This window comes from Lepisma saccharinum, chromosome 24, assembly GCF_977018435.1.
Source record: "Lepisma saccharinum chromosome 24, izLepSacc3.1, whole genome shotgun sequence".
Taxonomy (NCBI): domain Eukaryota; kingdom Metazoa; phylum Arthropoda; class Insecta; order Zygentoma; family Lepismatidae; genus Lepisma; species Lepisma saccharinum.
This window is the reverse complement of record NC_139252.1, coordinates 48661952-48675307: the sequence shown is the minus strand read 5'-3', so window position 1 is coordinate 48675307 and position 13356 is coordinate 48661952. Positions and strand designations below refer to the sequence as shown.

At 36.7% G+C, this 13356-nt stretch overlaps 1 protein-coding gene across 1 annotated transcript; it reads left to right on the top strand.

Moving 5' to 3' along the window:
• Nucleotides 1–735: 735 nt before the first annotated feature.
• On the top strand, nt 736–11398 carry LOC145978017 (uncharacterized). Its single transcript, XM_083110400.1, has 3 exons — nt 736–874; nt 4098–4209; nt 6128–11398. Exon 3 carries the CDS (start codon nt 6155–6157, stop codon nt 8003–8005), a length of 1851 nt encoding a protein of 616 aa, XP_082966526.1. The 5' UTR covers nt 736–874; nt 4098–4209; nt 6128–6154; the 3' UTR covers nt 8006–11398.
• The last annotated feature ends 1958 nt before the right edge of the window (nt 11399–13356 follow it).

Here is a 13356-nt window from a genome sequence, read left to right as displayed (position 1 = left end):
AGGTGCAAAATGCAGTTATGGATCTTCAAAAAAAAAAAAAAAATATAAAAAAAAAAAAAAAAAAAATAAATAAAATAGAAATGTAGTCCTAATAAAGAACTGCAGAATTACTGAAAAATGACCAGTGATCCTCAAAATGCTATAAAAAATTAACAATGCTCCAATATCCATTTTACATCTTCGTTTTATATGTTACTCAAAGACAATAATGGTTGTCTGGGGCTATTTTAAAAGGGGCTTCTCACTTTGAGTTTTCGCGACTACTTTACTGCTTTCATTTCATTTTTTCTTAAAATTTCGGGAGGGATGTGTGTAGACTCATCAGCCCCCTTCTGCGTACGCCAGTGCCGTGTTCCATTCCAAAACAAGTTATCTCACCCTCCCTGTTAAAGCCACATAGCAAACGCACATTTATGTAATGTTTCTTATGACATAAATAGTAAGACTTACACTCTGCATTAATCGAAGATATATTTCTCCAGTGGCGGCGATTACGTTAGAAGCGGGGAAGGTGCAGTTGTTCCCATCACTTTTGGTCAATTTAGCCCCCGCACTATGATCTCTTAATGCTAAGCCTTGTATACACAAAGAAAGTAATTGCATCCCCAGTCGCCTCTGTGTTTACCAGTCCCCGTCAAAAATATAACTTACGCACAACATTCATTGTTTGTTATGGATTTCTCCTAAAGAGGTCACGCCTTGGACGTAGTTACAGAACAATTGCGCATCAGTCAGCACAGCAGGTGTTTTCGTTTTAATATGCCGTCAGAAAGTAGAAGGTAGTGTGTTTTGTGATAAAGGAGGGAAAATCTATTTCCTTCTTGTGATGTAATTTCGAAGGGTATATTTAAAAAAATTGAGCAATCGGAATAAAGTAAGTATGAGTAGAAATAGTGCTTTTGAATGTTTTTAAACTTTCCTATATTTAAAATTTATGTTTGGTAAAACAGCAAACAGAACTATCCGTGTCCCATATTTTTCTTTAAAAAATATATTGTTGTTTTAATTGTGCTTGCTGTGAATATTTTAATTTCTTTTGGTCGGAACTTATATTTCGTTATCTCATTATTAGTTATTGATGGATGATTGTCCATAAAATGAAGGATGCCAACAATTTACGGTAGTGGATCACCAAAAATATAAAATATTGATTTATGAACCATACAGTTTCCAAATGAAAAGTTTGGGGAGTAATTAAACAACAACAATGGACCGTATACTGTTATTTTGTCTCATGCGGTGTTTTAAGATGAATTAGTATTTAACATTTGTAAAAATTGAGGGATGAAGTTAACACTCGTGTAACAATTTTCGGGAAGAAGTACGTATGTGTATCCTTCTAGTTTGCTAGTTGATATTTTTTAATAATGTGAAAACGTCCTTTTTGCAGTTTACAAAATGTCGCTTTTGCTCTTATTCTGTATGAAGATTTACAGAGGTATGTGTGAATATGAATGCTCTATAGTAGAAAGAGGGATAAAAACGCATCCGTCTAGATACATCGGAATTTTTTACTTCCAATTTATTTCCATACTTTTTTTATTTTCATATTTTGGGCCCAACTTCCGATTGCAGGATGCTAATCTCCTCATTGTACATGTTCCTCTTCAACATCATATGACTTCACCACATCTCCAAATGCACATTCTAAATAGGTGTAATGAATATTTACTGCATACTTCTTGTGTTTTATGTATATCCATGCTATATGCATTACACTGAATGTCTTAGGATACAGACTATTGACCCTCAGTACCCTTTCTGGAAAGTGGGAAAATTTTGCATGATTTATGGCAATAATGTTGTTTATGAACGTTTTGAGTTGTTTTTAGCTTGCCGATATGCTTTATATTGAAGTTATAAGTGGTTTTGTTAGTTAGGATATCTCGATTATTTGTTCTTTTTGCACCCTGAAACATATTTTATGTTACATAAAAAACAAAATTTATCAAGTAAGACATTTTCATGTGGTTATTGAGTGAAAATATTGCATCAGTCATGTGTCACCGACACATTTCACCTATAACCATATAGCAGAATATGCCTATTCTCGTGATATATTTCTTGACCATGATTTTCTCTTAGATATGGTTGTTTTTATTTTGTTAGGAGTGTTAGGTTTGATTCTGATGGTATTTTTACATTGTTAGGTTAGAAGTGGAGAACTTTTTTTTTCATGGTATTGAGAGTGGATATTATTAACATTGCCACTACACCTATTATGAAAAAGTTTTTTTTTTATCCCCTGGACCAGTACCCACCGATTTATAACATGATTGTTGTGTATGGTCTATCCATTTGTAGAAAATGTTTTCCCCTCTTGATTTAATAGTTATTGGGGTAACACTTCGTTATATCGGAGACACATTTAAATCAGGGTAAAAATTTACTATTCCCCGGACACCTCTAACTTCTTCGTTTCGTCAATTTTTGACATTCGTACTTACCTATCTGCTTCGCCGAACATTCTTTAATATGTATTCATGTTTTTTCATGGGAGTAATGTCAATTTTTCACATTACGAGTACTTTTTTATTTGCGTTGTCTCGCTTGTGTATCACACAGTATGGCACGTACACCTTCCTAGATAATCGTGCTTGATGCTTTTGTTTTGTCGATTTCCATTCATTATGCAGTGTTTCAACCTTCGGAACCCAAGAAATACCCGTGAACAAAGCTGATGATTTTTTTAAAAACTTTTTCGCATTGTTTTACGTGGGGCTATCCATGAATGGTTTGTGGGGCTTCGCATTGTTTTACGAACAAAATTTTAACTATGCTTGCCTAACCTAACCTTGCTGGAAATGGTTTGTGGGGCTATCTGTCAATGGTTTGTGGGGTTTCGCATTTCGTGGGGCTATCCGTCAATGGTTTGTGGGGCTCCCGGTATGAATTTCACCACCCATGCACAGCACGTCATGTTTCTATTTTTGGTTGGAAACACAGAAGGTTGAAACACTGCATCCCAATGAACATCAACAAAACACAAGCATGACACATGATGATGTACGAAGGTGTACGTGCCAAAGCCTACTGTCCGTCGGAGAATTAATTTTCAACAAAAAACATGAATTTTCGCTATATACATTCCCACATCACAGAAAACACCTTCCAGATGTTAGACAATGCTACAGGAACTTATTACTGTAAGTAGTTTCTTCTGTAAAAATGAAGAAATCTGTCTGGGGAATAGTAAATTAGTACCTATTCGGATATTTTGTGTTTCGCATGGTTCGTACTTACCAATTGTGTATTGCGGAACATAGTTCAAGGTGCCATTATGCTTTTTACACGAAAACAAACACAATTTTTCACATAGAGTGAATTTTTAAATTCCTTTCTTTGCTTCCGAAACACACAATATGGCGGGCACATCTTGACTCATGTTGTGGGTATGCAGTGTTTCAACCTTCACTGAAAAATTCCTACTATCGTGTTCGTCACCGGTGGAAATTATACATTCTGCACGGGTAGCTGAACCCACGATCCATTGACGGATAGCTCCACGAACCATTATGCACGGTAGCTGACGGAGAGCCCCATGAACCATTTCCATAAGGTTTGGTTGGGTTAGGCAAGCACAGTAAAAAATAAATAAAAAAGGAGTTTGAAACACTGACAGTGGGTTACATCATAGAACGTGCGGAGCATGCAGTTCACGTACTGGAAGCATGTCAATTGTGCATCGGTGGGATATTTCTCTTGAAAAAATATATGATTCGCCGGTCAAATAGATTCCATGATGAAAGAAAATACCTCCACGAACATTGGAAAGCTTGGAGATACTCATTTCCGTAAGTAGTTTCTTCTGTAAAAATGAAGAAATGTGTCTCCGATATAACGAACTGTTACCGTTATTGGTTTGTGAAATTATGAAATGAGGATTGTTTAAATTGATGCTAAGAAAATTAGGACTGATTATCTCCATAAATGTTACATGGTATTATATAGCGCTGGAAATACTATATGATTTTGAAAGCACACTCTTCAGTGTAACTTAAGTGTTAAGCAAATTGGCAAATGTGAACATTATCCACACTTTTTCTTGTCATTGCATTAATTATCGCATTTTATTTATATATATTGTCTCTTTTCAGGAATACATTACTTCAATGTACACATGTGTGACGAAATTTTGGTTTGCCATTTCTTAGTCAGAATGGCAGATAAAACTGCAATAGTAAAGCCACACCATCATATCATTTTGAGGTGAGACATTCTTTATTCCCCACAAAATTGAACATATATATTTATATACACAATATCAAAAGTCACATCATGTGACCTTGAAGTGAAAATTTCTATGTTTTCATGTAATGATATTTTTTATGAAAACTATTCCCTTACCTTCAAAAACAAGCCCAAGATGAAAGTTACACCATAATTGGAAGCAAAGTTAGGAACTGTTGTATTTGACCATGTTAGCACATAAATTTTACATTTTTTATAATGTTGGTACGGATACCATGTACAGGGCTCAAAAAATCCCGATCGCCATGGCGACTAAAATTTTCAGCTTGGCGACTGTGATGTTTTGCTGTAATATTGCCATTTTTTAAGTTTTCGTGTACAAAACTTTCAAGATTCTAATTTCAGATTGCAGGATAGTGTAAGTTAGCAAATGATTTTTTTATCAACGTTGTGAACATTCTATAGAATCAGTAACAATTTCTTAACTTTTTGTCCCCCCCCCCCCCATTTCCCACTTTCTCACATAATTTAGCGATGTTTTGAATACGGTGATGCTCAGCTTATAGACTGATTGATTTGCTTTATTTTACTTTGCTTTTTGTGCCACTTTTGGCTAATTTGCAAAGATGGTGATGAATGATGATATGATGAAATTTATGAATGGACACGTACAAACATCCAAGCCCAGTCCGGGATTCGAAACCGGGACCCCTGGTGTCGTAGCACAATGTGCTAACCACTCCACCACAGGGGCTGGCTCAGCTTCTTATAGTTCACAATTACTAGTAGGTGGTTTCCTGGCACCTGATTTTCAGACCTGGCGCCTAGCTCTGAAGAAAATTTTTCGAGCACTTACTATGTATCACTGAGGGATAAAATTTTGTAAATTACTTCATGTCTTGACCATCCTACAAAAGTTCATGAAAATCTGAAATGGCAGTGTTGAAAAGTCAATTTTTTTGTGATGTGCATGCAATGATCCATATGCATGTATGTAAAATTTGTTTTAATGAAGATTTATTAATAGAAGGAGTGCAAATCCCACTAATTTTATTTTATAGCCTTTGTGAGCATACTTTAAGCTTCAATTTGAAAAAAATAAATGTCATGATAACTGCTCTGCCTTTTGGTGATAATGCAATTTTAGTAACGTCAGACGTTGACACAAAAAATCAACATTATATACAATACAATAATTTTTTCTGATTCTCAGTGCAAAGGAATTTTGGTGACAACTTTTTAAATGGAATATACATATATTTATGAAATCTAGGAAAGAAATTCAAAGTGATATGTCAATTTGACTGAGATATAACTTTATCTGTTAAGCACTGCAGGCTGCCACCATGGCCTCGGCAATGACAGATCTGTGCAGAATTCTGAAACTTGAGCCTCCTGTTTCTCGGTAACTGTGAGGTCTACAGAAGAAAAATTTTGCATGTGTTCATACCTTCGTTTCATTCAAATCTGAATTGGTGGGTGTCATTCTGAATTTTTTGTGTTTGCTTTGATGTGAAATAAGTCATCATGATCAGAGAAATCTGTGTCAATGTAACATGTCCAAGAATGTTTTTTTAGTCCACAAATGCCAAACACTTTCAGTCCCACCCTTATATTCGCTACAAGGAGCAGGCCCCTCTGTTTAAAAAGTTTTCTTTGGTAAAATTATCTAAATTGTAATGAAAATTTCATGTACAGATAAGCTACTGTAAGGAAAGAAATGATACTTCTGCTTTTGGTCTTTTTTTTTTTAAAAAAAAGAAACAATCTGGTGTTTTTCGATAAAAATTCAAACAAACTGGTGTTTTTTGATAAAAAAAACTCAAACAAACTGCTCAATCCTGGTGTCTGTTACTGTCTGAAGGTGACTGGTTGTTGATACATTGCAATTCTTAATTCTTTCTACCCAGAAATTCAATGTACGTATCTTCCACAGGTGATGTATGGAAATTGAAACACCACAATGAATTTCACGCCATTTGGGAGTCCCTTTTCGGCTTCCATACCAATTCATCAGTTTGCTGCCAAGTTTGCTCACGATGGATCTGCAGCGTTGCAGCCCCAGATGGTAAGTTCTGGGACTGTGGTGCTCACCGCAAATGATGGCGTTCGTTATCTACGTGCAGCCGAACATGGGAACGCACCAACGGCACATTTCGGGAACCAAGCTGCAATAAGTATGCCTGTGAATATGGGTAAGTATATGCGACCAGGTGATATGGCATCTCATCAACAAGCATCGCAGCCTGTTACGGTGATAAACCCAAATGCCAAGTATCACATGACAGCGATGCCCATTCACCACTTCCATCCTGCAGCAGCCAATGTGGTAGCTGTTCCATACAGCCAAGCGATGGTAGTGCAGCAGATACCGTCATCGAATTCTACCCCTGTCCCGGTGTCGTGTCAGTCCGTGACTTCATCTGCTGCCGTTCCGGTGCACATGACCACAACGAATACTCAGTCTGGGACACCAGGCACACAGACAACTGCACCAGTCAGCCACTCCGTAAGCCCAACCACGCATCAACAACCAGTGCATTTGCAAATACCAAACCCTCACGTATTGCAGGCAGTCGTACAGAACAGCCAGGTACACACGACTGCCGCTAACATTCAACATACCCCACCGACATCTCAGCCATCTGCCAACATTCAACCGTCGTCAATTCCCTCTCCACAGACTACTGCTGTTCGTGTACAGACTGGTGTTCAAACTTCTCCTCCAGCACCTCAACAACCACAGGTCGTTAACGTGCAAAATAACATGCAAGGCTCCACCGCACCTCAGAATGTAGACCCGAAACCAATGCACACTTTCATTCTTGATAACAAGTATGAAGTTATTGAGATGCAACCCCAAGAATTATGTGCTGCGATGCTGAGAGAAAATGCTGCAGCTATAGCAGAAGCAGAAAAAGTTATTCAGGCATCTAAAGGAGCATCAACGAAAGGTGACGAAGGCAAGGATGATTCTGATCCAAAACAAGTTTCTAACGAATATGACAATACGAGGCAGTATTCTCAACAGGTCGCAACGCCATGGCAGAGCATCGCTACACCAGGATCGGCCGTAGCAGAATATCTCTCCCGGCTTCCCACGTCAACCCTTCCCCTTACGCTCCACCATTTTTTGAAGTTTTCTTCTGAGAATATAAAGAAGGAGCCGGGAACGATAGGTAAGAAGCAGAAGAAAAAGAAGAAGATGAAAGAGAAAAAGCCCCGACCGAAGCCGGGAGAAATTCGCTTGACAACCGCTTTGGATGGTTCCACGCTGTACTGTTGCCCAGAATGCCACATGGCTTATCCCGAGAGGGAGTTGTTGGTGCAGCACATGATGGGGCATAAGCTGGAACGGAGGTTCGTCTGCAATATCTGCGGTGCTGGGTTGAAGCGGAAGGAACATCTGGACAGGCACAAGCAGGGGCACAATCCCGAGAGACCGTACGTGTGCACCGTTTGCCTGAAGGGTTTCAAAAGGAACGAGCACCTCACTCGGCATTTCATAATCCACTCCGGAGAAAAGAATCACATCTGCACGGAGTGCGGGAAGGCATTCTACCGCAAGGATCACCTGCGGAAGCACGCTCAGACTCACATAGCGAAGCGGGTGAAGGCAGAGCTAAGCCAACAAGGAGCGTCTGTTAATTCAGTCGGACAAATGATTCCCACAGGCACGATGATGCCGGTGGCATCGGTCCCGTCTATGGCATCCCTAGCTTCGATGGCATCTATGGTGTCGGTCGGAACTATGACCCCGGTGACGGCTGTTGCTCTTATGCCAGATGGAGCCACCGTACCAATAATTACATGAGTTCAGCTTTACTGCTTATACAGATTTCACATGTGCTGTTGGGATGTGTGCCTTTCTATACGTTTGCTTGCCAGGAAGATGAGTAAAGAAGCCTTAAAACAAGAGTGTGAGATATACTCTAGTGAGAAGTGTAGGATAACAGAGTGATCAGTTCACTTGTTGAATGGATTATTTTTGTACTTCTTTTTTACAGTGTCCCTTACAATGTTTACCAATGTTATATGTAGATATTGCCATACATTGTATAGATATATATTCCAACTATATATGTACCAGTAGTTATATGAAGCTAGAGATATTATGCCATGTTTTTATGTGCCAGTGTAATGGCCTTTTTTAAGAAAATTGTAAAGTATATGAACTTTTTATATTTTTTTATCCTGTCTTGAAAACAAAATACACGTAACTTCATCCTTTAATGCAATTAAACATAATAATATCACATACCCATACTCCATGAGAGTGCAGCAATGTAAAGATGGCAGACTGCTGTATCTTTCTTTTTATTATTATTATTATTATTGGGCAACATTAAACTCTCACTGCTACTTTTACCATACTCGTTAGGTTGGCATCTGCTATCTTTTATGCAAGCATCTTTTGAATTGTCTTCACAACACTGGATTAACTGTAAACTATACTTACTGGGCATTGGCTATAATACGACTGCCACAACATGATGAGAATATAAGAAACATCTTGAACTGAACATTTGATTTGAATAATCATTACTGAAGAGGAAATAAAGTGTCTTCTTTGACAATTCTTATGTCGAATGAAGCAAACGTTGCATGACCTTAATTGAATCATTACCAACAAAAAACTCTTGAGAAATACCCAGACTAGTTTTTTTTTGTAAATTTTTGGCCATATAATTACATTGAGCCACCTTTTTATTTTGTATTAGGCTATACCATAAGGATCATCTATAGGTGCTGGTCGCAAATAGTTTTTTTTTAATCAACAGAATAACAGCCTGAAAATTTGGAAACACCAGAAGTCTACAAACTTGTGAATATAATATGTATATCTCTCTCCATTGAAAATATGATCATTTGAAAAATTCTAAGCCATTAATTTGTGCTAAAACTAGACTTCGAGACTGTAAGTTACTAGAAAATTATATGGTTCAGGGGTGAAACTTTTGACTTTAGGATTTTGTGTTGTTGCTCTACGACTGATTCAATTCTGGCCTCTCCTCAATTTACTTAACTCATATCTCTGTAAGTTTACTAAGAATATTGAATGCATCTGGAAACTTAATGTTTAATGTACACACAGATCCATTTAGAGATGGACTGGTCAGGTTTTTCACTGAGACACCCAGGGTGGACAATATCGGGTGGGAATTTTTCTGACAGTGAAGATGCAGAATGTCTAGGGCCCCACATCCTTTCTTCCCACGGATTCCATTATGCATGAAACTTACAATGAAAATTCCACAATTAATTTGAAGTTTCACACCGCTACTATCACATTGATTAGGGCTTGGATGTTCATGGCTGATTAAATATGGATATATTTTAGATATACAAATGTAAGCATAAATTTTTCATGCCAGAAAAGTGTAATAGTTGTGAAAGTTCTTTAATAATCAAGGGGTTCTGAGTGTGATACCTGGTGGAGATACATTGTGCAGTGGTTCATATCCCACATCCCACTTTAAAGGGTGGTCCAATCCCATTGAGCATAAAGTTGACTTAACTTTCAAACCCCTGTTTGAATAATTCGATCCATTTTTGGTTACTCAGGCCAATAGGAAGGAAATCATTATGGGCTTCGTACTTTGTGTTTGCATCTGCTTGCTATGTTATGCCTTTCGTTACTTCTTGTATCGTTTTTTTTATGCACGATCATGCACCAAGAAGATATTTGCTCTGTCTCATTCTTTACCCTATCCTGTTCCAGGAATTTACGAGAAACAAATACTCAAAACAAACATGGAGCCTTCCTGATGGCATAGTGGTAAGATTCCGGGTTCAATACTCAGTGGAGGCACATGGCACAGTGGTTCGGATCCCACTTTAAACTGTAGGTCCAGTCGCGATTAGCCTTTCTGTGTTGACTTAAAACTACAATTCAATCAATCAAACCAAACGTGAAGGTGCAAAATGCAGTTGTGAATCCTCAACAAAATATTTTTTAAAAAATGTAATAAAGTACTGGGAAAACACTGAAAAATGACCAATGATGCTCAAATTGCAAAATAAAACCTTGTTTTCTGGTTCTTACTGAAAGAAATAGGACAACTGTTACATTTAGCATCCTATTCAAGGCCCAGAAAAAAAAGTGACGGCTCATCAACGTTTGAGTCCTGATCACTATATTTGATTGTGGTAAAGTTCAACAATCATGTCTAGTCTCCTCCCCCCCTCCTCTAATAGTAATACTTTCTAATTTTCCATGAACAAGTTTGCTGTTCCGCATGAATCTCTTAATAAGATCTGCTCTGCCAACACTCAGCATGTTCAAATTGTCACCAGCCTTAAAGTTGTCTAGTGTGCATATATATCCAGCCACAAGTAGTGTAGATTGTAGATTGACATATGTAAATTCTTTCTGATTGAGGATTTCTTCGATCAATTATATTGTCAATACTTAGTCATGCGTTAATTTTGGTGCTTCCAAGCCAGATTATGTTAATAAAAATTGCATTTTTTATGTTGCCCATGTATGTCAGGTATTTCACATAATGATGGTTGACAGCAAATCATATTTTCAGTTCCGAAAATTCGAATTATTTTGCATATATATTTTCATGAAATTTGGCCATTTGAGAAAATGCTAACCAATACCATTCATGCATTTCAGCATTATTAGGGTTGCCAGATGTCCCGTGTGTATGGGATCGTCCCCTTTTTTTTAAAGAAATGTCCCGGTGTCCTGGAAAATGTTCTCGGGATGCCCATTTGTCCCATATTTTGCTAAAGAAAAACTAATTCAAATTTCAAAATCATTTTATACAACAAGAAATTAATAACAATTTATAACTAACCTAATTGGATACCAATTACCATTTACCACTCAATCCTCAATGTAAAAAGTTTTCTTTTATTTCGTCATGCCAAAAAGAAAGTGTTCTTATAGTAGTGATTATTCTAAACAAAGATCCTCTTAAAGGATGTTAAGTGTTCACTCAAATATTAATATATTTTGTCAAAATGTTAAAAATTCGGCATTAACAATGCTTTAAACTGCAATTGATTTTGTAATGTTTAAAAATGTATAAATTTAACGCCAGTATCAACTTCCGAGGGAGGATTATACTGGCGTCAGTCTGCAACATCAACAGAAAGGGAAAGAGAGCGAAGGCAGGGAGAGCAAAAAAAAACAAAAAACAGACTGTAGCGTGCTCACTGGGAAAGACAATCGCTGACGCCGGGCCGCTTGCTGCCGAGTCTTGTAGCGAATATCAGGGAATGCTCTGTATTTGTTAATAATAATTTTAAAAAATCTTCGACACTCGTACAGTTTGTGTTCTTTACAATGATAGGGTTTTGTGAGTTTTTGATAATTTTTTTTTTTTTGAGAGCTTGCAACACTGGAAATAGTATTATATTCATATGTGCTCTGTTACTAACCCATGCTCAATTAAATTAAGTAAGGTAATTTTTCAAGACAGGATAACTAAAGGGAAATACTTTACCATAATTATATTTCCAGTCATTAATATTAAGGCTGGGCTGCTTATGTATGTACATTTCTTGCATTTGAAAGGTTGTATTTTCTTATGTATTAGTGTTGTCAGTTTTATTCAGTGTGTAACAGGATATTGTTCCATTTTTTTCTGTATGTCCTATCTTCTAGTCATTTTTATATGTATATACATAGAGTGTAATGTTGTGTTTTTTTTTATTGTAAGAATCATGACATTAGTTTATAGCAGTGTGCAGTAAATGACACGTGTGGTATCAAATTTCTACAAGCATATATGAGCGGATGCATATTTGCATTTAGATAAGGCAGTTGTATGTCAAGTAAAATTGGACCAGGTTTTGTATTGTGTTGTATTGATGGTACAAATTCTGCAGGCAGAAATTGTGTTAAAATTGGCAGTTTAGAGGGAATTGGATGTTCTCACTTTCTGAATGACTTTTCTGGTAAGATGTTTTGTTGATCCGTGGTCGGATCATATGCATAAAGCTGCTTTTTATGTCTTCTGTATCCCCATAACTTACAGCAGCTCAAAGCATAGTCAGTGGTAAATGATAAGTTCCTCTCGTTGACTTCAGTGTTTGGTCTTAACCAAGAGTTACCCATGTGCAATGCAGTTGCAAATATATATCGAACAACCTGGTTCTCTGATAAAATACTGCAAAGTTAAAGTTTGCAACACAAATGTGATGACAAAGGTTTGTGAAGTTGCTCCCATCAACTTTTTTCTTTTTTTAATAAAAGCATTTCCTATGACAAGTTACTGTGTAATAACCGCTCCATAATTTCGTAATTGGAAAGTCTTGAATTTTATATATATATTTTAGTTGTTCCTTTTCATGATCTGACCCCTCTTCACCCCTGTTTTTAGTTGAAAAGGTGTCAGCCGACAAGTCAACCACAGAATTGATATTGAGTCAGTAAGTACTAGCTTGAAGCTTTGTTCTAGAGCTTAATTTGAATTTTTTTTATGTAGGAGTGATGTAAATTGACATGTAAAAAATGGGTTTCCCATCCATTTCCCATGTAAAAGCACCATACATGGTACACATCATTTCATTTTCTAATAATGGATGAAAAGTAATAATAGTTATATTCATATAGTTCCTGTTCATTCTAATGTCATTACATACCTATATCAGTATTTCAGAATAATTTGGGTATATATAAATGTGCATATTTACCAATTTACACTTAAACATTATTGAGTTGTTTTTTTTATTCCAAATAAAGCATATACAGTGGTATTTGGAGGATTATGTACAGTATAACCAACTGTATAGTTAATTACAAAATTCCTGCAAATATTCACTTATGCTACAAGTGCATTCCATTGTCACACGTGGGACACGCGGATTACATTTTTGATACTGTTCTACTGATAACAACATTTTTGTTACAGTTTCTGTGCAGTGAAACATAACACTGTTGATTAAACGTAACTACCCTTAAAATACTTTTCCATATTTATAGCTATAAGTGAGCAATTTTGTGTCATGGCTGGGACTGACGAAACTCTGCCTCTTTACTTAATGAAAAAATTATTTTAATTTGTTAATTTTGAAATGAAAAATAAATTAATATGAAGAGTTGTAACAGTTAAAGGAGATTTTTTTTTTGCTGTCACGGGTGGGGGACAATAAAATTCAAAGGTAAAGCCAAAAGTTAAAATAACGAACAATATGTAAAATACCTTC